A 27,136-nucleotide genomic window follows, 5' to 3' on the forward strand; every position below is an offset into this window, starting at 1 on the left:
AGTTTCATTATAATCAATGCCATCTTGTTGATGATTACCAAAAATGACCATACGAGATTTGAGACGTTCCACATATCCATTTAACATAAACTTAGTCTTGTAAACCCATTGACTACCAATTAAGAGTTCGTTTACCGGGAGGTAAATTCTCCAAGGTCCACGTGCCATTATCCTTCAATGCTCGAATTTCTTCTTTCATTGATTGTCACCAACCATCATATTTCATCACCTCTTCGAACGATTTTGGATCCTTACTCTTAACAATAGCTGCAAGAAATCTCCGATAATTCATAAAAAAAATTGTCACAATTTATATAGTGTGCCAAAGGATAAGGAGTACCTGAAGGATGATCGGAAGACGGAGTAAGAGATGGACTATTAGCAAAGACTGTGGCATCACAAAATCCTGAAGCAAAACTAACGGAAATTTCTGCCGAAATCCACGCCCCAATTCATTCTTATCATTGGGGTGTTGTTCATGATGCTTTTGCTGGGCTGCTGAGCCCGTATAAGTTGCAGAGTACATATGGGCCCGCTGACCATGCTAGGCCTGCTGCTGTCCCAACCGAGCGGACGCAGGAATCCCAGCGGTCTGGGCAGAGAGTTCCTCTCGCTATACACTCGGCTGTCCAGCGTTCGCTGTTTGTAGCTCGTCAATCACCAAAGTGTTATGATGATAATTTATTTCATCATTTGCATTAAATATCTCATCTTCCCCAAAATCAAATCAGTAAAATCATGGTGAACATCTTCAAAATTCTCATTAGTATGCGGTAAAATGTTAACATCTTCCGGGCAAATAAATGGGAAGACATCCTCAACGAACTTAACATCAGGGGAAACAAATTATAAAATTCTTTTGCATCAAGATCATACACCTTCCAACCTTTTTTCCAAACAGTATCCCAAAAACACACATTTTCGGCTTCGACTAGCAAACTTGTCTCCTTTCGTCTTTTGATTGTGAATGAAACACAAACATCCAAAAGTAAGAATAGCATCAAAGGATGGTGGTTTATTGACTAGAATTTCAAAAGGGGTTTTATTTTTTAGCAAAGGAGTAGGGGTACGATTTATTAAGTGAACCGCGGCTAAAACCACACTGCCCCCCCCCCCAAAAAAAAAAAAAAATAGGCAATTTGGCTTGAAATCTCAACGTTCTCCCAACATTCAAAATGTATTTGTGTTTTCTCTCAACTCTTCCATTTTGTTGGGGTGTATCCACACGAGAAGTTTGAAACTAAATTCCAGTTGCAAGGAATCAAGCAAACAATTAAATTATGTACCATTGTCACTTTGCACAATTTTAATTGATTGAGAGAATTGCCTATCGACCATAGCAACAAAAGCCATGAACATTTGAAACACTTCGGTTTTATCAACCAACAAATAAATCCACACAGTTCGGGAGAAGTCATCAACAATTGTTCAATTATAACGAGCCTCACATGACGAAACATGACGATATGAACCCCACAAATCACAATGTATTTCTCAAAAATTCTAGAAGTCTTATTATCACTCAAGGGAAATTTATCTCTATGATGTTTAGCACGAAAACACACTTCACACCCTTTATGTAAACTACCCTTAGTACTACTAACATGAGGAAGTAACCTAACCACTTTCTCGGATGGATGTCCCATTCGTCTGTGCCACAGTTCCAAGCTTGTTGTTGATTCATCTACTAACACATGTTGCACCAATACCGCTTTGCTAAAGTAATATAGTCCGTCTTTCCGAACTCCTGTTCCAATCAACTCCTTCGTTTGGTCCTGTATAGCACACGTATAAGAATCAAATTAGACAATTGTATTTAATGTATCATTAAGTTGAGAGACAGAAAGCAAATTGCAACTCGAGTTAGGAACATAAAGAACTCGAGTTAGTACAATCTTATCTGATGTGGTTGATGTATATAAAACAACCGAATATGAAGAATTTGTATAAACTTTGGCGGCTTATCTTTCTCATTAGCTCATGAAAGAATATATAATTAATAACTTAATACTAAACAGACACCGGGACTGACACGTGCCACATCATGATATCGTTTTTTCCCTCCAAAAATCCCCTTTCCCTTTTTAACCATTTTTTTATTGTTAATATTTGATTCTGAAGAAAAAGAATATTATTCCAACTTTTTTACATTGTTTTTATGACAAATATATTCCTTTTTACTTGGTGTTCATAATTTTTCTATACATACATTTACCTAAATAATTATTCCAACTCCTTTTTAATTATCTTTTAAATGGAGTAAGATTTTGCCAAAAAAAGTAATGATAAATTGATTCATATATTAGATGTTAAAGAAATTACTTTAAAACATCACTTAATTTTATTTTATTTTCAAATACCTCTAGCTAATATTATACTTCCTCCGTTTCTTTTTAGTTGACACATTTCTTTAGTCACGTTTGTCAATGCACAAATTCAACCATTAATATCTTTAATTACCGATTACCAAAAATTATAAAAAGTTGATATTTTGAAAATATACGTCGTGACGAATCTAACAAGACCCCACATGACTATATTTTTCATTACACATAAATCACAAAACACGGTCAAAGGGAAGTGTGTGAATAGTGCTAAAGTCAAAACGTGTCAACTAAAAAAAACGGAGGTAGTATTTCAATTTCAGTACAACTAAGTACTCAAATTAATTAGTATTTTGTTTCTGAAATTTTACTACTGCGTATATATAATCACAAATTAAGGATTTATACAGTATAGCATAACTATAAAATAAATGTTGTGTTTGACAATTATATCATATGTCTAATTATAGGAAAAGCTAAAATATCAATTAATTTTTTTTTGTAAATAACGTAATTAAAAAATCAATATCTTAGTTAAAGCAAAAAAAAATATTATCTTTTGCCGAGATACTTGATTGAGATGATAAATTTATTACGTTCGACATTCATAAATAATCTGCATACTAAAAGACACGTCAGACGTAGTGACAATTGACATCTCCTTTTGTATTTTTTTTTTTTTTTTGATATATATCCATTATCTACAATTAAACTTCTAAGACAATAAACAAAAATGATTAAACTAGAATTATTGGTTAGCTTCAAACACATTTTTTATAGCAACAAAGAATGACAATATCGTATATGTAGAGCATCAATCCATAAACTAAAAATGTAATAATATAGATTAGTGTTGCCCAATTATTGATTGTTCTTGATTGCCTTCAATGATCTGAGTTGTTGTTGTTGTTGTTGTTGTTGTTGTTGTTGTTGTTGTTGTTGTTGTTGTTGTTGTGTGTGTGTGTGCACTTTTGCTAAAAGTTTTAGTGGAGATTTTAGTCTGTTGTTAGATTAATTTTTGATGTTTATTTAAAGGCATTTATAAATAAGTATTTACTAATATTTCCACTAGACCAGATCAAACCAAGCCCACTTGAAAAAATTCTCAAGTTTGGGCAGCCCCAAAAATCCATTTTTGTTTAATTTTTTGCTTTGCCTATTAATATAGATTATGTCGTTATAATTTTTATATATTTGATCTGTATGTTTTCTTAAATTTTATTTGTTGGATATAATTAATTTTCTTTTAAAATATTAGACTTAATGTGCATGGCCCGAGCCTTAAACTAGTGGTACAATATTCTTAACCCTAGAATAAATGATATACTAGGAAACTAGGATAATCACCAAAATACATAATAATATCACGAATATATCCTAAAAAATATACCACAAGATATTCTCAAAATATATTATTCGATATTATCTCAATAGAATCATTAACGGTTCGTTAGTCTTCATTTTTTGTTTTCTAATTACGAAGTTTTTTTTTTTTTTTTTTTTTTTGAAAACTAAAAAAAAAAAAAAAAAAAAAAGAAACCACAAAAAGTGATTAGGACTTTTTTATACGTAGTAATTAGTTTTCAAAACAATAATGAATCAGTTCGTACAAGATAAATTAAGTTTAGATAAGTAAAAATCAAATAGATTACACCCTAAAATTGACTAGTTTCACTCTTAACTTGTACTTTGAAGTATCAACTTATTTAAATTTCTAATTATTGTAGGATATGTGTCTAAATCATTCTAATGTGTGAGTTTCCAAAAATTAAAGTTAGAGTCAAATATTTATTATTTTCTTTGTGATTTTATATACAAGTAATACTTATTTACAAATATAAATGGTTAAAACATGCATTATAAAAAAGGACAAATAAGAAACACATTTTAGAAACGAGTGGTAAGTATAACTAGTTGTAGACTTGTACTACTTTATTTTTAAAAAAAATAATATAAAAAAAATAAAATAATTAATTAATTAACTCTTTCACTCTATTCCTTTTTTGGTGAAAATTTTTTCCTACCTATAGGGAATTTTTCACCTCCACCGGTCCACCCTACATGTGGGTCATGTTTTTAGGCATGGTGGCGCTTCAAGGAAAAGAAGCTAGAGAAAAAGAGTCGCCAACAACTTTTAGGAACTTGTAAACCGTTCACGATTGAGAAGGTTACACCCCATTCACAATCACATAGATTGCTAATTCCATAGTGGTTCGGAACCATGACTGGATGTTCGGGGATGATAGTACGAACTTAATCTTAAAGAGGTTAAACCCGCCCTAAATAGGCCTCTGCTTGATTCTTATTAATATTTTCATGCGCGATTTTCGATTAATATACACACATCAAATTAATCCTAAACCTGTTTAATCCATGTTGGTTGATTATTAATGCACAATTAAATCTAATATTGGTGATCACTTGAATTAAAATCATGTTAAACCTAAATCCAATTATTAATTATCTTACTAGGCGTGATTTCAATTACAAATTCCCTTTAAACCTGCAAAAAGGGCGTGATCAAGCAATAGCAACAAATCATTGATAATCAAGCAACATATAATCATCATAACAATCATCATTATAAGAATATTATCAAAACATCATTAGTAGTAAGATCCTAAGCATGATACTAAACAGAATCAACACGTTATCCTAAACATGATACTAGAAATCAAAATCAAAGTGTTATCCTAAACATGATTTCTATTCAAAATTAAAGAGTAATTAAATAATCAAATTACTTACTTGATGCCTCGACCGTCTTGCTATTAAAACAATACACACGTTAGTAAACTTCAAGAAAACAAAATCAATAAAGTAAATAATTAACTAAACTAATTAAGAATTAAAATATAGATTTGGGACCAAACCCTCAAAAATATCAATCTTTCACGTCGAGGTCGAAGACAACGTCGAGTATGGTTTGGAGTATTCGAATCCGGCAAAGGAAGTATGGTGTATGATTTGGATGAATTAAGGACGTGTTTAGGCTAAAGCTAAGAACATGGGTGTTTTAAGGAATTTGTGTGTAGATGGTGATGGTAATTCTTGATGATTGTTGATGATCTGAAAACGGGAAAAACGACCTCTATTTATAAGGAAAAGAGAGAGTCAGAACGATCAAAAAAAGATCAGAAGTTCTGGACGAAATAGAACTTCTCCATCGCGGCTCGACAGGTTTGTCGCGACGCGTGGGCCTTTGTTGCGGCGCAACAGGGCTGACGCGACGCGTTGGACCTGTCGCTGTGCAATTGTTCTAAAAGATAGCAAAGTCCGTACGGAGTTTAGTTCCTGATGGATTTTCTATGCGAAATATATCCGAACGTCTTTGAATTTGAATAGGATAAGGACTATCATACGAGAAATTTTATTCAATCTCGAATTTCTTTGATCTTTATCTTTTCGGAAAGGATAGATTAGAACCTTCTAGAGGATTCTAGAGGATCCTAACTAATTTAGGATTAGGAATATGATCATATAAGGCCTAAATAAAATATTTGGACTCCATAAAATCATTAGGTAGTACTAAAGGTGGACCTAGGCTCGGATTGGGCTCGGTTTAGTATTTTGGCCATAACTTATTCGTTTTAAGTCGGATTTAGCTTATAATATATCGTTGGAAAGCTCTTTTCAAACCCCATCCAACTAAACAATAATGGAACTGGGAATATGCACTGAAATAATCAAGTTTGGACGTTTTTACAATTTGGGCACGAAATGAATGATTTTAAGGACATGAAATAAATGGTTTTGGATTTGAAGACACGAAATGGATGATTTGGATTAAAAACATTTTAGGTAAGGTTAGAAATATGTTCAAGGCTCAAGGACACTTTGCGCGACTCTTCAACTCTTTGCCGGATTTGTCAATCAAAACGTGAAAGGTACTCATCACTGGGTTTGGTGTTTGGGGAGATACAATCAGGTGTCTACACTACCCTTCACCTAACAATATTTATACATTTTCACTTAAAGTCACCTTCGGCAAAATGTAGTTATAGATAGAGGTGGTTGTTAGTCATGGTACTAATTGTTACTCTAGCTACTTAGCTATCAATGCACTGTAGCTATTACCTCTAAAAATAAATACTTCCTATATTTTTCCCTCTCAAGCTATAGAATTATATTCCATCGATCGACTACCTTTGATTTTCAAAAGCAAATAATTTTAGCTTTAACCACTAAACGTTACCTTCATTACTACATTGCCAAACATTTTAAATTTTTATCATGGAAAATTTGTAAATTGCAGCCACTTAAAGTTCATGTTTTGCAAATTGCAGCCCAAAAGTACTAATAAGTTGTTAATTTCCACCCAATCTAATTTTTTCCTAGATTTACGTGCCGAAAAATGTTCTATTAAGGTTTATATGGGTCATTTTAGTCCATAAGGATCCAAATTAAGCTTGGAATTAGCAAAAAATTAACGAAAGTGCCTCGTTTTCGCGGCAAAAAAAAACAATTGCACATAAATCACTACATTTTTTTATACACAAAACGAGGCACTTACGTTAATTTTTTGCCAATTTCGAAATCAATTTGGTCTCTTAAAATTAACTGAAATGACCCCCTAAAACCTTAACAAAACATTTCTCGGCACACAAATCGAGGAAATAATTGAATTAGGTGGCAATTATTAAGTTATCAATACTTTGGAATGGTTTGCAATTTTTTTTTTAAATGGCTGCAATTTGCAAAACATAAACGAACTTTAAACGGTTACAATTGGCAAATTGTCCTTTTATTAGACATTGATTTGACTAAATCAAACCACTAAAAGCTAGTATTCAAAAGCTATTCTCGAACATCTTTTTGTAATACCCCGTATTTTTGAAACGTATTTTCTAATTAATTAATTAATTATTATTTTCTAAAAAATGTATTTTAGTAATTTATTTTACTATTTGAATTTTGGAGCCAAAATGATATTTGAATTTTGGAGCCAAAAGTATTTTAAACTTAATTATTATTTTTGGATTTTGGATAAGATTTATTATCCATTCGTTTATTTTAAAAAACCGGATTATTTATATATATTTCGGATATTTTAATTAAGCAAAATTATATAATTTTTTAATTAGGAGGTCCGAAAGTTTCTAATGATTGGCTAATAATTTCTAATTTTCCTAGCGTGGAAAATCCGATTTTCTTAGTTAATTTATTTAGTGAATAATTGGTATTCTCTTAATTAATTATTTTGTACAATATATATTATTTATACAATCATTTTTAATCCCTTAAATCTAGCAAAATAATTTCCTAAATTCTACATAAGGGGTCCAAAAATTTGAGCTATGGAAGCTCAAAATTTTCGATCATCTTGGTTGATTTTTGGGTGATTTATTTTGGTAATTTGTATTTTTAATTAACTCCCCTAAATCTATTATTTTTCCTTAATTCTTATTTCCCTTCTCCTAAATATTTGATCATCTTATTTCCCTACCTTATATCATCCTTGATTATTTCCCAAGCAAAGCCATTTGCCATATTATTTTTCATGACAACATACTTTCCATAAATTAATTATTTCTTAGTCACCTTAATGTTAAACTTTCCATAATTCTTTAGCTCTCTTCTCCAAGTAATTTCCTTAATTCTTTTTACCATAATTCTTCCTACATTCTCCTACCATAATTCTTGCATGAACTAGCCTATAAATACCCCTTAAATCATAGCTAAACACTCACACCAAATTCTCTAATTTCTCTCTAATTCTCTTCTCTTCTTCTTGTTTCCTTGCGCCACCACCTCCACAAATCACCACCTCCACCGCCGGCTGCCACCTGCCGCTGATGCCGACCACCACAGCCGCCGGTAGCCACCAGCTGCCGCCTCTTGCCGCCACCTCTCTTCTCCTTTTTCCTTGGTTTTCTACCTCTTCTTCTTTTATCTCTTAATTAATTAATTATTATTATTATGGGGGTTTTATAAAAATTATTATGAGTGTTTTTATTCAAATAAAATCAGATTTTTATTCAAATTTATGACAAATAATTTATAAGGTTCATGTACATACAGTTAGGGGTTTTATTTTAATTGTTGTGATTATTTGTTAGTCTTATATTAATAAAGGTTATATCTATTTGTAGGGTGTGTTTGATCAACGTTCTTGAAGTTCCTTTTTGTGTTGCTAGCAAGGATCAAAGGTACATTTAGGTGGCTAGATACCTTTGATATTGATTGGATTGAATGAGCATGTTTTATACGATTTTTATGATGATTGAATTAAATTGAATTGAATTATGAAATTAAAGCATGTTTAAGGAATTGATTTTGATAAATAAATTGAGGATTGATTTTTATATCATGTTTGAATGATTAAATTATTTATCATGTTTTAAAAGGTTTGATTTTGAAAGCATGTTGAATTTAATAAAAAGAAGTTTGAGTTGTAATTATTGAATTAAAGAGGTTTATTGAATTATTTATTGAAAAGCTTTACAAGCATGTTTATTATATTAATCCCATTATGCGGATTCATTAAAGACTATGGACTTTGTATGACCTAGTCTTTCCTCAAGAATAGTCTTTCCATATAAAGATAGTAGCTTCGGGAGTGTGCACACTTAGAGAGGAATTGGGTTTTTGAAAAGAATTGATTTTTAATAATCACTATTATTGAGTTATTGAGTATTGGAATTATATTTGAGTATATTGAGAATTGATTTTTAAATCATGAGTTGGAATTATTGAATTAATTATTGGAATTGGTTTTAAAAGCATGTTTGCTAATAAATTGAATTTACTTATCTTGCACTTATCGCACTTAGCATATTTTGCTAATTCGTATTTCCTATTTGTTTTGGTTCGCCCTGTTTACCTTAATGGTAAGCAGTGTTGACTATTTTCAGGTGGAGTCAATAAATGAGCACTTGGGAGTCCCGGAATATTCTTCACCTAGTTTAGAACTGTTGGTCTTTGTCTCTATTTTTAAGTACTCATAACATTGGTTACTATTTTTATTAAGTATTAATAAAGAAAGAGATTGAATTTCCACTGCGAAGTTGTAGTTTTAATTAGAAGTTTGAGTAGCCTTACGTAATCACGCGGCGGTAATACGCCTAAGTCTATCTCTATAGTATAATTATACGTATTATACTGGTATTTCCGTAGAGGGAGATTTGGGGGTGTTACACTTTCACTCAATAACTTTATCAAAATTGTTTTTTAAATCCACTGGTCTTTTAAAAATTATACATAGGTGTTGTTCTCTTTACCTTATTATTAAAGTAATACCTATATTGAGTAAAGTTAATTTCAGTTTAGTTCAATTCAGCAAAAATAATTTCGTTAAGTAAAAATAATTCTTAATCAAGTAAAATCAGTAACTTCAAAGAATAAGAATAATAGAGAATTAATAGAAATAATTTCAATTCAATAAAAATAATTTCAGCTTAACAAAAATAATTGTTAATTTGAGTTAGATATTTTCAATCTATTTAACAAAAAGATAAACATATATAACTAACTCGGGAGTTTAAAAATCAGTTCGGACCGAAAAAAATGGTTTGGACAGGACCAAATTAACCGGTCTAGTCTCCAAGTCGAGAAGTTAATTTTTCCGGTCTTTGGTCCAATGCGATCTAAAACACTTTAGAAATGGGTCTTGGATCATATCAATTTTTTATATAAAGTTATGCATTTAAAAAGGTTAAGATTATCCTTAACAAGTTAGGAAAACTTTAATTTTATGAGTGTTTTGTACTTTGTATTAGGGCCTGTTTTGTTTACCTGATAAGTTCAGTTCAGTAAAATAAGTTTTAATAAGTTCTAAAAAGTTAAAGATAAGTTCAAGTAAGTTCAGATAAGATAAGACAAATTCAGATAAGTGAAAATCAGGTGAATAAAACACACCTACAATCCTACATACTTATTGTTTTTCTTATTAATCAATCCGATCTTCGATTCTTGAAACTAAAAATCCAATTTTTGATTTGGTCTAGCCAGATCGTAGACGGGTGAATGACTCTATTAATATAATCATACATTAAATATAAGTTACGTTAAGATCATTCCCAACCCGAAAATAACTCCAACCATTCGAGTTCCGACCCTCTTTCGATTCTTCCCTTCCATGTTGCACCCTTGCACCTCCGTAAAGATAGACCATCACAACTTTAGTAACGTGTACTCAAAGCACACCTCCTCACACATATACGTATATAAAAACCACATGTCCACGTTTTTAAACATTATAGCTTTACCTCCAACCCCCATTTTATACATTTTTTCAAGCAACCCAGAAAATAATTTCCAAACTCTAGTCACTTTTCATTTTATTTTATATTTTCTCATCTTTAAAGCTAAGACAATAAATAAGAAAAAATAAAAACACATTAATTTCTAATATAGTTACATATTTTAGGATTTATGAAAATATCATTTAATACTTAGAAAATGACGCCTTCATCAAAATTTGCTCTGTTTTATGCGGCAAATTGCTTATTTTTCTTCTGTGTAATTCCAATTAATTCTCAAATTATTAGTAGAGCTGATTTTCCAGATGGGTTTATCTTTGGCACCGCTTCTTCAGCTTTCCAGGTTTATATTTATTTTCCTTTATAAAATTTTTTTTACTATATGTTTTCAATTTTTAGTTGACCTTATTTTAATATATTTTATTTAATTTTTGGTACGTTTTTTCTGCAGTTTGAAGGAGCTGTAAATGAAGGGAATCGAGGGCAGAGTATATGGGACACTTTCTCAAGGCTCCCAGGTTTTTTTTATTTTATTTTTATTTTTATTTCAGTAATTTTCAAAATTGATTAGTTGTAAATTTCTAGTTTATATTAAGAAGTTTTTGTTGTTTTGACGATGATTGCCTTACGAATTAATGAGCATTATGTTTATTTGCTCTAATTGCTTCATTTATTTGCTAGGGAGGATTTTGGATTTCAGTGATGCAGATGTAGCTGTTGATCAATACCATAGATTTAAGGTAAGTTTTGTCAAATTTGGGAATTTTTTTGTTGATTTAATTTGAGAGATATAAAATATTCCAAAGTTGCATATAAAAGTAATCGGAGGTAGTATGTATTAAAGTCAAATGTTTATGTGCACTAATTGCTTCATTTATTTTTTACGTTTGACGGAGTAATTAGAAACTTGAAAGAATTGCAAGGTTGTAACTGTTTAGGATATGAGAGAATCTTCTAAATTATTTTTTGATATAAGAAAATGCAGTCAAGTAGGTGTTAGGTTGATTTGTTTGTATTAATCGTAAACAAACATGTACAGTCAAAATGAGAATGTCAAACACAGATACGAGGGAGTAGTGTTAAAGGTGAATGTTATACTCTGCATAGTACTCCGTAACTTACAAGTATACCAATTTTATGCAACTTTACAACTAAATTGGAAATATCAAGATAAAAAAAATAAAAAATAAAAAAAAAGTGTCTTTGTTTTGATGGTAGACTCTGTGTGGATATTATTAGTGACGTTAAAGAGAGAACAATTATTATCATGATAGATGGATAATTTGATAGTGATTTATTTAGAAGTCCAAGTATTTGACATTGTTTTTGTACTTACTCTACGTTGATTGTGATTTTTGGAAGGAAATGTTGGCTAGTCGTTTCTCAAGATAGTAACATGACTTATTTAAAAATATGATATATATCGTAAGAAAGTTTATTATCAACGATCAATATCTTGGTGCATTTAAATATGATGACCAATCACTACAATATAATCTGCTACTCAGTTTGCTTCCCAATAGACATAAGGCGCATAACTAGAGTCCATAAAAGAGAATGCAAAAGTGTGTATTTTGGTAGATAGCCTTCGCTAAATGTCCTTAAAAAACAAATTCTTAGGTTCTTTTATTTAAATAATTTTTAGCAATATTAAATTAATTTTTTATGTATTAATAACTTGTGTTTAGCAAAAATAAGTTCAATTAAGCACATTCATTCCCCCATCCGATAATAATGTATAGTATTGGCTACCTAATTTGAATGATTTTTAAATGAATTCAAGTTAATCATAAGGCTTTATGATTAATAAAATTGTAACAGTCAAGTAGTGGTTTGTTTCATGATAATATAAATAAATATTCAAATGTAGTAGTCCTTTTGTTAAATAAAATTCATGTGTTTTCTTTTCATATATGCTGTACTCATTAATCAAAATTAAAATGAATAAGTACAATTCAAAATTATTAACAGCTTTTTTCCTTTGTTTTTATTCCCTGTTAATGGGCTTATAATAATAAACAGAGCGATGTAGAGTTGATGAAGGATTTGGGAATGGATTCTTACAGATTTTCGATTTCATGGCCAAGAATTTTTCCTAGTAAGATTTCTGTAAAAAGTCTATACCAAAAAAATAAAATTTTGGTTTAGGAGTCCATCATCATACTATACCTTTCTCTTCTTCATTCTTTATGTTTTGTTGATGATTTTGATAGTAAGTCAAATATTTTCTAAAGCATTGAAAAATATAGTCTGACAACTCTTAACAACAAAAGTTAATCAATTTCTTCCTTTTACATCACAGATGGGACAGGAGAACCAAACCCGGAAGGAATAAATTACTACAACAATCTTATTGATACTTTGCTTGAGAAAGGTGACTAAGTTATAATAATGAGCATGTACTCTCTCCATTCGGAATTAGTTGTCAAACTTGTAGTCTAATAAACTAGCTTTGTGACAACTAAATCCGGACAGAGATAATATGTAGTAGTAGATTGTGAAAAAAAAGTTATTACTCTATAACGAAAATGGCATTAACAAAATATCTGTCAATCAGGAATTCAGCCCTATGTAACCTTGTACCATTGGGATCTTCCACAGGCTCTTGAAGACCGTTATGAAGGATGGTTGGACAATCAAGTAATGTGAGTACCATTTATCTAATAAGTATTAATTCACTTGTTGTAATCGTATGGTATTAGAATTCCAACTAATGTGCTTGATGGACCCAATCAAATTGCTTCTCCAGTAAAGACTTCGAGAATTTTGCATCAACATGCTTTGAAGCTTTTGGGGATAGAGTGAAACATTGGATCACGTTCAACGAGCCCCATGGTTTCTCTATCAGTGGCTATGATTCTGGTGTACAAGCTCCTGGAAGATGCTCATTTCTTGGTCATTTGGTTTGTAAGAAGGGAAAATCATCCGTTGAGCCTTATGTGGCAGCTCACAATATCCTCCTCTCTCATGCTGTTGTCTACCATACTTATCAAAAAAAATTCAAGGTAATCAATTACTCCATACATTCTTTTCATAGTAAGTATGTCCTTTTTACTTCATTCCTCTCTTGAAATTAACTTTTTTTATGGCCTACTATACTTTTAAGTTTTGAGCCATACTCCCATTTAAATTTTTCTCTTCCTTTTTGGCTCTCCTAGTTTCCATACAGATTTGAAATTTCTGAGGTATAGATTAATATAAGACGGAAGGAGTTATAATGTACTCCTAGTATATGTCTCATTAGTTAGGATTCATGAGGCAAATACATTAAAGGAAATGCTGTTCATTTTGCTAGGAAAGACAAGGAGGGTTAATTGGGATTGCATTAGATGCAAAATGGTATGAGCCAATAACAAGTAAAAAAGAAGACACAGATGCTGCACAACGGGCTATGGATTTCTCGCTTGGATGGTGATTGCTTTAACTCTGTATATTGTTTTTTAGTAAGATTGTACTGATATAAATTGTATTGTCTGTATAACACTAAGAATGTAAAATGATCAGGTTCCTTGATCCACTGTTCTTTGGTCACTATCCAAATTCGATGCAGGAGCTTGTGGGAGGCAGGCTTCCTGAGATCACACCTGAGATATCCATACTACTGACTAAGTCATTGGATTTTGTTGGCATTAACCATTACACAACATTGTATGCTCGAAATGACAGAACACGATTCAGAAAATTTGTGCTTCAAGATGCCTCAACTGATTCTGCAGTCATCACTTCTCGTAAGTCCCTTTAACATCTATTTCTAGTGATGCTAATTTGCTAACAATGATTTTGAATATGATAAATTTTTTACTATCTTTGAATGCAGATTATAGGTTTGGTGTGCCAATCGGAGAAAGGGTAAGCTCCCTATATATTTCTGGCATATGTACTGCATTATTCTCCAATCATAATCTATACCAATGGTTTTGGCAATTTACACTGTAATGTTCTTCTCTTAGGCTGCTTCAAGGTGGCTAGCCATCGTGCCATGGGGACTGCGTTCATTGACAAAGTATGTGCGGGATAGGTATAGCAACCTACCAATGTTCATTACTGAAAATGGTAAACTTTCTGCTACTCTAGTTTTAGCTCATAGTATAGCATCAACTCTGATAATGTTTCATGTTTACTGTAAACAATTAGACTAATAAAAGTTTAAATTGTGCCAGGCATGGATGAACAGGATGGGCCACATGTAGCCTTAAATGATGCTTTGCAAGATGATAAAAGAATAGGTTTCCATAGAGACTACCTCTCAAATCTCTCTGCTGCAATAAGGTATACGCGAAACTTAGTTCTATGCTTATTTTTAATTTCTATTTTTTGTAGAAGATGTGCTAATTTGATATAAATGTCCAGGCAAGATAACTGTGATGTACGAGGATACTTTGTATGGTCTTTGCTAGATAATTGGGAGTGGAATCTTGGCTATACACATCGGTTTGGACTATACTATGTGGATTACAAGAACAACCTTACGAGAATACCTAAGCATTCTGTCAAGTGGTTCAAAAATTTCCTGAGGCACGATGGTAATAATCTTCACAAAGATTCCTAACTTAATTTGCTTTGTTTCTTCTTCTATTATGTACATCTTTCGTTCTTCAACTTGTATATACATTGGCTCAATGTACATAACAAGACAGAGAGAATACTACAAAAAAGAAAGAAATTCTCAAATGGTCAAGATTGGTACCAATTTTAGGGTCACAAGATGCCATTGACAGTTGATATCTTATCTTCATGAATTATATATGTGATTGTACAAAACCAAATCATTTTGAAGTTGTAACAAATAATGTACATATACTATACACTTGAAAAAAAGTCATCAGACTTTACTTAAATTCATGTTTGGTTGTAACAGGCAATGATTGATGATTTAATGATCATATTTGGCGTTTCTGTATTTTAGTTTCGAAGTAGACGTCTACTCCAAAATTCCTCTAGAGTTATCAATAATCATGCTTCGATGAGTATGGACTTCTCGGGTTTTGTGTTGTTAATCAAACGAACACTTGTACTTGATAATCAATTATGTCCCATAATATTCGAAAGAAGTCAATATATATTCTGGCCTTTTGTTCTTCTAAAAGGTTCTTCGTCAATACACATATACAAATATATCAGTATACAACTGCTGACATACAGACAGTTGTGTTAAAATGGTGTTTTACAAGATTATTCTGCCAACACAACTGAAACAATAGCAACTTAATTAACAAAATGACAATCTTTGCATACATCCAATTACTTTTTTCTCAAGATGCATGAAGAAGATTTTAGACAAAATAATACTAAGTGCCAAACATTGTCTCTATATGCAAAATATTGGATTTAATTTAATAATTTTTATACACGCGCCAAAAATGGAGATGCGGGGGATCGAACCCCGTGCCTCTCGCATGCAAAGCGAGCGCTCTACCATTTGAGCTACATCCCCAATTGCTGATGTAGATTTCAATAAGTATATTTATATCAAGCTTCTGCCACAGCATTCGCATGATTGGGTTGCTTTTTATGAATATAATCATGGATCTCCATATCAATTGGGTTTATCTAAAGGAGTGAATTTGTGAGGATCTTATTGGAAAACTGCAATTCTCAAATGCAGGATTCTTAAATCTATCTCGAAAAGTCGAAATGACCTAGTATGATCTAATATATGTAGTACGGAGTAGAGTCTAAGTATCTAACACATGTACATAAGCATAATTCTTTTGGTTTTTTTACTTGATTTATTTCATTTATCACATACCAATGCATAATTTTATGAATCAATATCTTCGAGATATTATGATTATATCTATCGAGACGATCAATACAAGATTATTGCACATGCTATGTTTTCATAATGTATAATCACAAGAAATGGTTAAAAGAGAGTATGTGAATATTACAAAAGCTATACCAATGGTGTGTTCGATGATAGCATTTTAGGTAGGTAACATTTTAATTAGGTCAAAGCACAATACTTGGAGTGTTGGCAACATATTTTTTTGAGTACTGGTTATTGTTAGAGGTAATTGTGTACTGTTTCAGTAGCATTTCTCAAGCGTTATTGTAAACCAGAAAAATTCAAACTTGCATATACAAATAAAGAGGTAGAAAAATATACGGAAACAATAATTTCATTAATAAATTGTGGGATACAACTCTCATAGATCTCTTGATTCCTCTCTCCAATGGGCTAGGGTTTTGATATTTGTTTGTAGTACAGGGCCTTGTCGGCTTATTACATACTATGGACCTACAATGGACTTATTCCATTTGAGCCTAATTAAACCCTAGAAACGACTCTCTTTATATAGAATGTCGTAGAGTAGTAAACAAGATAGCTATAAAATATTTTACGAGATCTTGAAGATAAATATCTTATATTTTTTGATATTATCTCCTTATTTACATATATCTGACACCTAATAATTAACAAGATTTCGGTGTCAACAGTTATACTTCGTATATATTAGCGTTTTAAAGGAAAACGAATAACATTAGATAAATTGATTTACTTTTTATTAGTATGCCAACTATTGCTTTGCCAAAATATACTATGAACGGATACTTTGACATCTAACATTAGATGACAACTAACATCTACTTGTAAAAGCTACCCACTATCGCTAATTTTGGCGAACAAAGTGTACTTTTATATAGAAGAAAGATGGGAGTGACTAGACGTGATTAAAGCTAGCCCAATCCACTGGCTCGACTCAACCTTGCCCGAAAAAATGGTAGGTTTAATTTTTGGCATAATTTTTTGGCCCGACCTGATTTAAATTTTTTTTTTTTTTGGGGTTTAGGCAACTTAAAATTCACTTTGGTTAAAATTTTGGCTTTGGGCTTGGACACGATTTTTGGGTACGTTCGGCTCGAAGTTTGGGCCGGCTCGACCAAAGCATTGAATTAAAATGGGCCAACTTTTGGGCAAAACTTAGCTCGGCCCGTGATTACCTCTAAAAGTGACTAACTAGTTAGGGGCTAACTCCTTTACCTCCTTGTGGAAAAAAAAAACTACTCCCTCCTTGTTTAAATAAATAAAACGTTTTGACTTTTACGAAGTTTTAGAAATGTTAGTTAAATTTATTAAAATAATAGGTGGTGGGGTATAAGTTTGAAGAGAGAGAAGAAAATAAGGGGTTTTGTGGGGAGAGTAATTTTTTTTAAAATGTATAAGAAGGAAAATTAATTTCGTTTTTGTTAAGTGGACTTTTTTAAAAAAAAATTAATAAAATTGTGAAGTGGAAAAATCAAGTTTCTTTGAATTTCTACGTAATTCGTAAGTCGTAACCGTGGATTGTTCCACAAAACACATTCGGAGTATCCGTAATCAGTTTGTTTCTCTCTCTAGTCTCTATTGTTTGTTGTTTCCCTCCAACTAAACACTCTTTCTCTCTCTGTCACACACACCTGAGCTTAATTATTCCAGGGTTTTTATTATTCTCAATTTCCCACATTCAATTATAATTGAATTAAATACCCCCTTTTTTTTTTTTTTTTTTTTTTTTTTTTTTTTGCCATCATGAAACGTGGCTACGAAGGTTCATCTTCTGGCCCTCCTCAATCTCGATTTAAACACAACCCACAAGGTATTTGTGCATTTTCTGTAACAAAGTTTTGATTTTTATTATTTGATTTTCTTTTTAATTTTATTTAGGGTTATGTATAACATCTTAATTTATAAATTCTTCTGTTAATTCTGTTGTTCTTGTTTTCTTGCTTTACAATTGATTGAATGTTATCTCTGCTACACTTAGTTTGAAAAGTGTTGAGTATAATCAATCTAGAATACTCCAGAAGCTGTGGAAATTACAACTGCAGTTTTTAATTTTTATTTTTTAAGAGAAAGATTTTGCTTTTGCGCACAATTTCCATTATACACTTGGGTGTAACCTTATAACTATAAGGTGTATTAGAATATCTGGAAATCGGAATTATTGTGGTTTTTTTTTTGTTTTGAGGGAACAATTCGTTGTGGCTAATTTCATCCTACACTTGGGTGTAATTTACGTCCTGTAGATGAGAAAGCTATGTTATTCGGACCGTATATTTTACCTAAAGTACCCGTGTCGAACCCTCTCAACACTTAGACATGGGTAGGACACTATTTTTAGTTCAAATTGATGGAAATTTCACGAAATAGCCGAGTTGGACATTTAGACACGTACCCATGTCGGACATGGGTATCCGAGTCTGAGGAAAATAGTGAGAAAGGGTGTAACTTAATACTTTTATATGGTAAGGCTTTGTATATTGGTCCATGGAATAATATCTTGTTAGTGATATTTTAGGAGATGGGGAATTCCTTGAGGATGAGAGTACAAGAATTTCTGCTCGGAATGTAGCTGATCATTACAGTTCAAGAACTAACCAGACATTGGAAGAACGAGAAGCGAGCCCAATTATCCATTTGAAGAAACTTAACAACTGGGTACTCTTTGTAAAGAATGTATAAATGAGATTTTCTGTAGTGTTTGTGATGAAAGTTTCTTACATTTGTTCTGATTTGCAGATAAAAAGTGTGTTAATTCAGCTTTATGCCCGTCCTGGGAATGCTGTTCTTGATCTTGCATGTGGAAAGGTAGCATTGGTTTTATCTTTGTTAGTGATTAAAATTTAATCGTGTGATCGTTCAGCAAAGTTCTAATTGTTTCTATACCTCACCGTGTGTTAGGGTGGGGATCTTATAAAATGGGACAAGGCTAAGATTGGATATTATGTTGGAATCGATATTGCTGAAGGCTCAGTATGTCATAACTTTTACTTCTTCTTTGATCACTATCTAGTCTGACAACTATGTTCAAGCAATTTTTCAATGAATTGCAATGTAGCTTACTTTTAGAGACTGTGCAGATTGAAGATTGCCGTACAAGGTATAATGGTGATGCGGATAAGAATTCGCGTCGTAAAAAGTTTAAGTTCCCTGCACGCCTCTTATGTGGTGATTGCTTTGAGGTAGTTTTGACTGGCAATTTTTTAATTGTGAAGTTCTGTTTGATTACAAGTTATATTTATCTAACTTAAATGTGTCTTTTAGCAGCTCATTATATCATCAACTACTGAATCTTTAATGGACATAGCTAATTATGCTTCTTATTATATGCTGATAATTTCAGGTTCAGCTTGACAGAGTATTGGCAGAGGATGGCCCCTTTGACCTTTGCAGTTGTCAGGTGGGTTATATTTCACAGCTGAGTCACAGTTTATTCTATCTTGTCAAATTTAGACTTCACCAGTCTGAGGGTTTTCTCTGTTAGTAACCTAACTCAGCGTAAGTTATTGCTATTGAATAGACCTGTTAGCAGATTGGCTGCTCTCTTTTCTTTTCCTTTCTCTTTTTTTTTTTCTTTTTTTTTTTCCCCGTAATTCCATCATGAATTTCTCAATTTCATGTAACTTTGGACCTAGGCTAATCTTAATTAAGGGTGAACATTTTGACAGTAAATTGCATATCCCTTAGATTTAGAGTCTGGTCCTTGTCTATTTCCTTATGGATCATGAGTACTTAGGTTCTTAGTTATAGAAGATGCTTTTGTATTGGTAAACTGAACTCCTTTCATTTGAAACTCTTTGATATCTGCAGTTTGCCTTGCATTATTCATGGTCTACTGAGGCACGTGCACGGCGAGCTTTGGCTAATATTACAGCATTGCTTCGACCAGGTGGCATCTTAATTGGAACAATGCCTGATGCCAATGTTATTGTCAAGAAGTTCAGAGAAGGTTTCTTCTTTCTTTTAGTTTTTGCTTCTGTTTGTGACTCTGTGTTCGTGGGAAATAGTGAAATTTTCAAGCAAATGTATTGATTTTCAATATTTTAGCATTTCTCACACTAAACATCACACGCAAAGGTGATCCTATATTCCAAGATAAGATAATACTGTGCAGTCCTTTTTAGCATTTCTGAAGCTAAAATCGTATGTAAAAGTGGTCCTTGACCCTTCTGTAGTTCTATTTCTGTCTGAAATTCACAAAACTTCATTTTACATAATTCTTGCTTTGTCCGAACAATTGTTTGCTTACATGAACTGACTAATAGACTGACTGTGATACTATTTTTTGGTAGAAGTTGGTGTTATGAATATATTTGCTGATGGGTGAGGCTATCAGTTTTTCTGTACTTCTGCCACTACTCTAATAAATTTTTGCTTGATTGATACTAAAGTGCATGGGCAGTGGAAGTTCATGGAAATTGGAAGATTGTAGAGTTGTTTGGTTGAGTAAAACATAGGAATTTCTAGTTCCCACTTAATGGAGGATATTCTTACTTGGTCTTCCCTAAGTAAGTCGAACTTTATATGGGAAATTTACTTCCCATGATCAACTAAAAAACTTTGATCACCTCCTAGGAATTGGAACATGGGAAAATAAGTTCCTATGTTAAACCAAACAACCACTTAGAAACATATAAAGGCAACCAAATTTAATGGAGAGCACAGAGATTGAGCATTGATTCCTACAAACTCTTGTGTATGGCATTATCCACCTCCACCTGGCTCTCAGGATTATCTTTTCTTTACTCCCTTACATCCTAACTGTATATTGATGATAGTGTTTTAAGTTTACACTGCTTGAGTGTTTGGTATGCATAAGCTAATTACTGTTATAAAATTTATTAACTTTTTTGATTAAGGTTTTTATGTTTATAATTTACAAAAATGTTTTTTAATTGGCTGGTAGCCTGGTAATAGCTCCTTTGTTTAAGTTTTATGTTTGAAAATTGAGACTAATAGTTTTGCATTTCTCAATGTTAGTGGTTTTAAAAGATGTTCTGATGAACAATTTTGCTTACTATATTGTGACAAGCTTGACTTGGATGCTTATATGTTTTTATGTCCTTATTTATCCAATATATTGTCAGAACATATATTTATGATGATACATCATACCAAAAGATGTCTAAAATTGTCTATTCCATGACATTTTTCTAGTAGTTGGGCTAATGCATGACATGGAGTTTAGATTATAGTTAGAAAACGAAATCATCTCCGGGGTCCCTACTAATTCAATATTTGCATTTCTTGATTATAAATAATTGATCATGTAATGGTTTTCATGTGGTCAAGTGATACAATTTCTAGGCTTTAGGGATCTACTATATCTGCATATGTGTGTGATCATATGCTGATTTGTTCTCTATTCTTTGAGTTGTACCTTTCAGCCGTCCTTCATGCTGTTGTGGTTGATAAGTTTGCACTGAATTGAAGTATAACAATCCAACTTGTAATGGAAGTTGGAGTAGTTGTACACAGCTGAAACAGGAAGTTATATTAGCAGTGTTGCACTATTTTAGGATGAGGTGTCTTTGTTTAAAGAGTGTTTCATGTTATGCTTCTATTTCGTCCCAAATTATTACTCTGCTTCAGGAGATCCTAATTTTCCTTGAATAACATGCAGCGGAAGGTTTACAATTTGGAAATAGTGTGTACTGGATACGTTTTGATGAGGATTATGCTGATAAGGTGCTTTTCTCTCTTTCTCTCTCTCTTTTTTTTATTTTCTTTTCTATTGCCAATGCTCTTTTTTCATGATTCTTCTATGATGGTTGCTTGAAATCGTCACTTTATATGACTAATAACTTTTTTTGGCTTCAGAAATTTAAAGCAACCAGTCCTTTTGGTATCCGATACAAGTTTCACTTAGAGGTATTGATTTGTCAATTTTTCATTTGACATTGCTATCTTGTGAGAACTCTGCTTGCATGATTATATAACCTGTTTGGGAAATGCTCCATATAATTTCATTAAAATTGTTATGTATTCAAATTCATCTTCACAATTAATACTATCCATTTTCAGAGATAGGTGGCCTCTATCTAACCAAGGTTTGAGCATTCTAAATGACTGGTCTGCTGCAAAGTTTGTTGGGGTTCTTGGGAAACCTATCTTTGACCTCATGAAATAATTTTAGATCTTTATCGATCCAAAAGTTTCCCAAATAGGAGTGGTGTAATCATTTAGGCTTTGTAAGAAAAAGAAGTGCTTTTCTCTGGGTTTGGGTTTTGTAGAAATCTACAGGTTTCAAGGCTTTATCACAACCAATATCTATTTTCTTGCCTTTCTCAGAATTGTGTCTTATGGAATTCCTAATATCCCTTTGCAGGATGCTGTTGATTGTCCTGAATGGGTTGTCCCTTTCCCTGTCTTTAAGTCACTGGCAGAAGAGGTATTGATTACATTATGGCATTCTTTCAGTCAGCATAACATTTTTGTCTCCTTCTAGCCATTCGTTCAAATTCAGAAATGTGCTGGGTTGTTAGACCAATAGCAAGCTTGCTTGTTTGAACAGTTTGTTATTAGGAATCATCTATGGTCTACCCAGTAGCTTTGTTTGCCGACCGCTCAGTATTGAATAAACAACGGTGTAAAGGATATGATGTAAATTGTTTAAAAAAACTTGTTAGCATGTAGAATAAGCTCCAAATGATATTCACATGCCTTCATGTCGTTTTCATGCAAGATCCTAAACCTTTTTTCATTGTCAAACTGTGTGAGCAATTGAGCATGAACCATTTTTCTGAAACCGTCAATTAAAGTGTAGAAGAACCAATCTCACCCCTTTTATGCATCAGAATATCCTCCATGGATGCTGTCTTATTATCTTACTAGGTTAGTACGGTTTTAATGATAAAAAAAAAAAAAAAAAAAAAAAAAAAAAAAAATTACTTGTAAGTGTGTTATATAAATATTTTAAGCAAAACATAATAAATTGTGATCCCTCTCGTTAGATTAATGGAGGTAAAATGAAAGACATGATAATGTTAATTATTCTAATTAACTTCATAGCTATAATAAAAATATTAAAATGTTAGCATTAGTTTTTGATTTAGGAAAAATTGCCCGAAATAATTCCACCTTTGGGGCGTCCGCTAAAAATAATCCCACCTTTGAGTTATTTTTAAATAATCCCACCTTTACCCCCGATCTTTTTTAATGGTCCCAACCGGTCAGTTAACTTGTTATAGCAAGTTACTTGACACGTGTCAGCAACCGATTAGTCCAAAAAATAAAATTAAATTTTTTTAAAAAAAAGTTAAAAAAAAAAACAATTAATTAATTTTAGAAACCACACACCAGCCAAACCACCTCCCCTGCCACCGATCCTGGCGCGCCGACCTCCCCTGCCACCCCTCCCCGGAACCACCCTCGAACCCCCTCCCTCTCTCATGAAACCAGAATCCCCTCCCCCTGAACCACCCTCGAATCCCGTCCCTCCCTCACGAAACCAGGCGTGCCTGAACCCCCTCTCCTGAACCACCCTCGAACCTCCTCCCTCCGTCACGAAACCTGGCGTGGCTGAACCTCCTCCCTCTGTCACGAAACCACGATTTCGGCCTCCCATCACTCTCCCTTGCCTCGATTTCGGCCGCTCAGACCACCTCTCTCCTTCCCCCATCACGCGAGCTCCGATCTAATGGTCTGGTAGAGTATTGCGGTGGCTGGGGCTGGTGGTCTGGTGGAGGGGGTGGCTGGCTGCTCCCTATTTTTTTTTTTTTTTTTTTAAATTCATTTTTTTTTAATTTAAAATTTTAGACAAATTGTATGGTGACACGTGCACTCTAAACCCAAAATAAAAAATTACCTTTTTAATAGGTAACCGGTCACTTTGGGACCATTGGGAGTAGATTGGGGGTAAAGGTGGGATTATTTTTAGCGGACGCCCCAAAGGTGGGATTATTCCGGGCAATTTTTCCTTTGATTTATTATAGAAAATTTGAAGAATTAACGAAGAGTGCAAAATCCAAAATTTACAATCACTACTACAGTAAAATGTAGGAGATTGTTTTTTTAAGGAAAAAACTACGTAGGAGAAAAAAAAAATGTGAAAGAGACCAACCGTCAATTATTTAATTTTAATTCATTTGAATAGAAATTGTATATTTAGTCTATTTAGTCCTAAAAGCTTGTAGAAAAATATATAATTAGTCAATCATTTCCAAACATTAGTTTTACCGTGAAAAAAAATAAATAAATAAAGAGAATGATGTCAATAATAGTTTTGGAGGGAAATTTTTTTATAAGAAGCTGTCACGTGGATAGTTATGATGTCAGTGGTAATTACTTTAATATTAGTTATTATAGATTCATACATCGTAGCTTACACCTTTCCGTAATAGTTCTTTTCCTGCAAACTTGCTTTTACAGATCTTATGGTTATTTTACTTTTATTTCCATTTTCTTAACTATGCAATTAACCTATACGGATGCTCTCAATGGAAAAATTCATGGTTAATCTGGCTTTTTTCAACTCTTACATGTTGAGAAGTAGCATATGTTGCCAGTTGGCACTACCTTATTTTTCTCCAATTTTTATCCACATTTTGGAGATTCTGATACTGTTAGAATGCTTGATCTTGAAATATATATCTTGCCTTGTGGTTGTGGAGGAACAAGTTTCATTGATGCTACTGGTTCTATGTGCAGTATGACTTTGAGCTAGTGTTTGCAAAAAACAATCATCAATTTGTTGAAGAATATTTGAAAAAGCCTGAGTTTGTTGAGCTTATGAGGAGGCTGGGTGCTTTGGGTGATTCCCATGATAATAGTGAGTTCTGTACTTCGTGATCATCTTCCCTCCCGCCCAGTCAGTAGTAATAACTTGTAAGATTGTAACAAAGAAAAATAAACAAAATGCTTGTTGGACATTGAATGGTTTCTTTTCTGTATGCCTCTCCTGTTATGCACAAATTTGGTAACTTAAGGTCTTCTTTTACATGTGCCACTTTCCATAATATTGATTTCTCTAACTGTCTCTGATTTCAGGCACATTATCACCAGATGAGTGGGAAGTAGCTTACTTATATTTGGCTTTTGTGCTGAAAAAGGTAAACCATGTTGTGTTGATTCAGCATTACTATCATACTATGAAATATCTCTCAGATAGATTGCTATAAGACTCTCTACTCTAGCGTAAAAGCGTAAAGTACATGTTTCTTAAACTTTCTATCCACTTTAAGGAAACTGGGGTGTGGTACTACTAATTTTACTTCATACTCCAAATACTTCGTAATTAACAATCGAGATTTAAAAGTGGCCAGGCAGCCTTACCCGAATAGTCGTATACACTCCCCCCCCCCCCCCCCCCCCCTCTTCTAGATATTGGCAGTGTCTCTAGGAGGTTATACCAGAGTACGTTCTGAATATTTCCTCACAGCCTTTTTCCCTTTATGCCTCTAGCTCTAAAAAAAAGTCTCAATTGTCAATTTATCTTTCTTTGGTCTAATCTATGCACCTGCTTTAATCTTTATTATGAAATGCTACTACTACTTTTTGATTAATCAAGTGATATATTTAATAATATTCTGAGATTCTTTTTCTGTTTCATCTTAGCGAGGCCAACCAGACCAAAAGCAAAAGCGAATTGTGAAAAAGGGCGACAGCGATAAGCCCATTCAAAAGGAGGACATCATGTACATTACTAGTTGATTATAACAGGATAGTATTTCGGCTTAAATTCAACTGCGACAGCAATTGCGCCAGGTCCTAGTCAAGATGCCAATATACTGGCAGTAGTTCAGACCTGAAACTTGGGACGTGCTTCAGTTACACGCTTTTCTAATCAGAGATTACACATCAGCTCAGTCCAGTTTAGTATCATGAGCTTCTTCTTGCAGAGGCAGCAGAGCAGGACTTGACAAAATACAGTTCTCCCTGATTTGAGGCAAAATTAGTCAGGTTTATATGTCTGCACATTACAAGAAGACAATAAACTATACTCCACCGATCTCATGGCTCTTTTCTTCGAAAGCTGGTATATTGGTGATAATGTAGCTCTGATAATCTGATTAATTTTTAGGTAATAAAACATAATCATAAGAGTGTTTCGGGTTGAAGCTTAAAAACAAGTGTAATCCTTTAGAGTAGCTGATCTGCTAATAGTCAGGTAGCTTGGTTGCCATACCCCCTCTTTCCTTACTTCCGAGTTGGTGTGTCACTTGTTAGTGTCGGCATAAGCACTTTCTCGGTTATAACAGTTAGTCCTTATAGCATAACCAGGGCGTTGGATAGAAATAGTAGAGCCAAGCCTTCTCTAAAAGAAGCAAGTGCAAGTCCCTGGAAAGCAGCTACTCGTACGGGTACTAGCTAATGTTAGAGGATCTTCTTTTCATGACAAAGGATTAAAACACAATTATGAGGGTGTTTTCTTGTTTTTCTTAAGCTCGTGCCAGTTATAGTTGCCCAACAGGTTGTTTACACAACAGAAACGTGCTATGTTACTCGCTTATATTATTTCCATTTTTTTTATGATAGGGCATATATAAAGGATGAATTTTCTATTATATAAAACACACCACATAAAGTTATCATATCACAAGTTAAATTTAAAATTACACAAAAAAAAAAAAAAAAAAAAAAGGCTTATGATAAAAGTTAAAAAATAATAATTAAAGTTTTGTAGGCAATAAATTATTAATGTGAATTGATTTATTTGTACATTAAAATCAATTATCTTTAAATTCAAACACACTTTTGAATTAATGCAATTAGCATCATAGGAAGTTCAGTTCAAGTACGTGGAATGAGAAATCTGAAGGTATTATCTCAATTAATCTACCAAAGTACAACCTACACTAATACACTATCTAACCACTACCCTTTTTCAGTTTAAAGTGTGACTTTGA

The 27,136-nt window shown here is 32.8% G+C and overlaps 2 protein-coding genes and 1 non-coding gene across 3 annotated transcripts; 2 read left to right on the forward strand and 1 right to left on the reverse strand.

The window, feature by feature from the left end:
* Positions 1–10,456: 10,456 nt before the first annotated feature.
* LOC110693163 (putative beta-glucosidase 41) lies at positions 10,457–15,532 on the forward strand. The gene is made up of 13 exons (XM_021870286.1): positions 10,457–10,868; positions 10,977–11,043; positions 11,207–11,265; positions 12,548–12,623; positions 12,828–12,899; positions 13,083–13,170; positions 13,275–13,530; positions 13,821–13,936; positions 14,030–14,253; positions 14,343–14,374; positions 14,476–14,578; positions 14,686–14,794; positions 14,876–15,532. The coding sequence occupies exons 1-13, from the start codon at positions 10,725–10,727 to the stop codon at positions 15,072–15,074; spliced, it is 1,545 nt and encodes a 514-aa protein (XP_021725978.1). The 5' UTR covers positions 10,457–10,724; the 3' UTR covers positions 15,075–15,532.
* A 354-nt stretch (positions 15,533–15,886) lies between these two features.
* On the reverse strand, positions 15,887–15,959 carry TRNAA-UGC. Its single transcript has one exon. It is a non-coding gene; the product is annotated as a tRNA-Ala (tRNA).
* Positions 15,960–17,623: 1,664 nt separating this feature from the next.
* On the forward strand, positions 17,624–26,665 carry LOC110693164 (mRNA cap guanine-N7 methyltransferase 1-like). The gene is made up of 13 exons (XM_021870287.1): positions 17,624–18,105; positions 18,808–18,947; positions 19,029–19,097; positions 19,191–19,262; positions 19,370–19,471; positions 19,633–19,689; positions 20,100–20,238; positions 21,913–21,977; positions 22,110–22,160; positions 22,618–22,680; positions 24,939–25,059; positions 25,278–25,339; positions 25,845–26,665. The coding sequence occupies exons 1-13, from the start codon at positions 18,039–18,041 to the stop codon at positions 25,938–25,940; spliced, it is 1,104 nt and encodes a 367-aa protein (XP_021725979.1). The 5' UTR covers positions 17,624–18,038; the 3' UTR covers positions 25,941–26,665.
* The last annotated feature ends 471 nt before the right edge of the window (positions 26,666–27,136 follow it).

This window comes from Chenopodium quinoa, unplaced genomic scaffold, assembly GCF_001683475.1.
Source record: "Chenopodium quinoa cultivar QQ74 unplaced genomic scaffold, ASM168347v1, whole genome shotgun sequence".
Taxonomy (NCBI): Eukaryota; Viridiplantae; Streptophyta; class Magnoliopsida; order Caryophyllales; family Amaranthaceae; genus Chenopodium; species Chenopodium quinoa.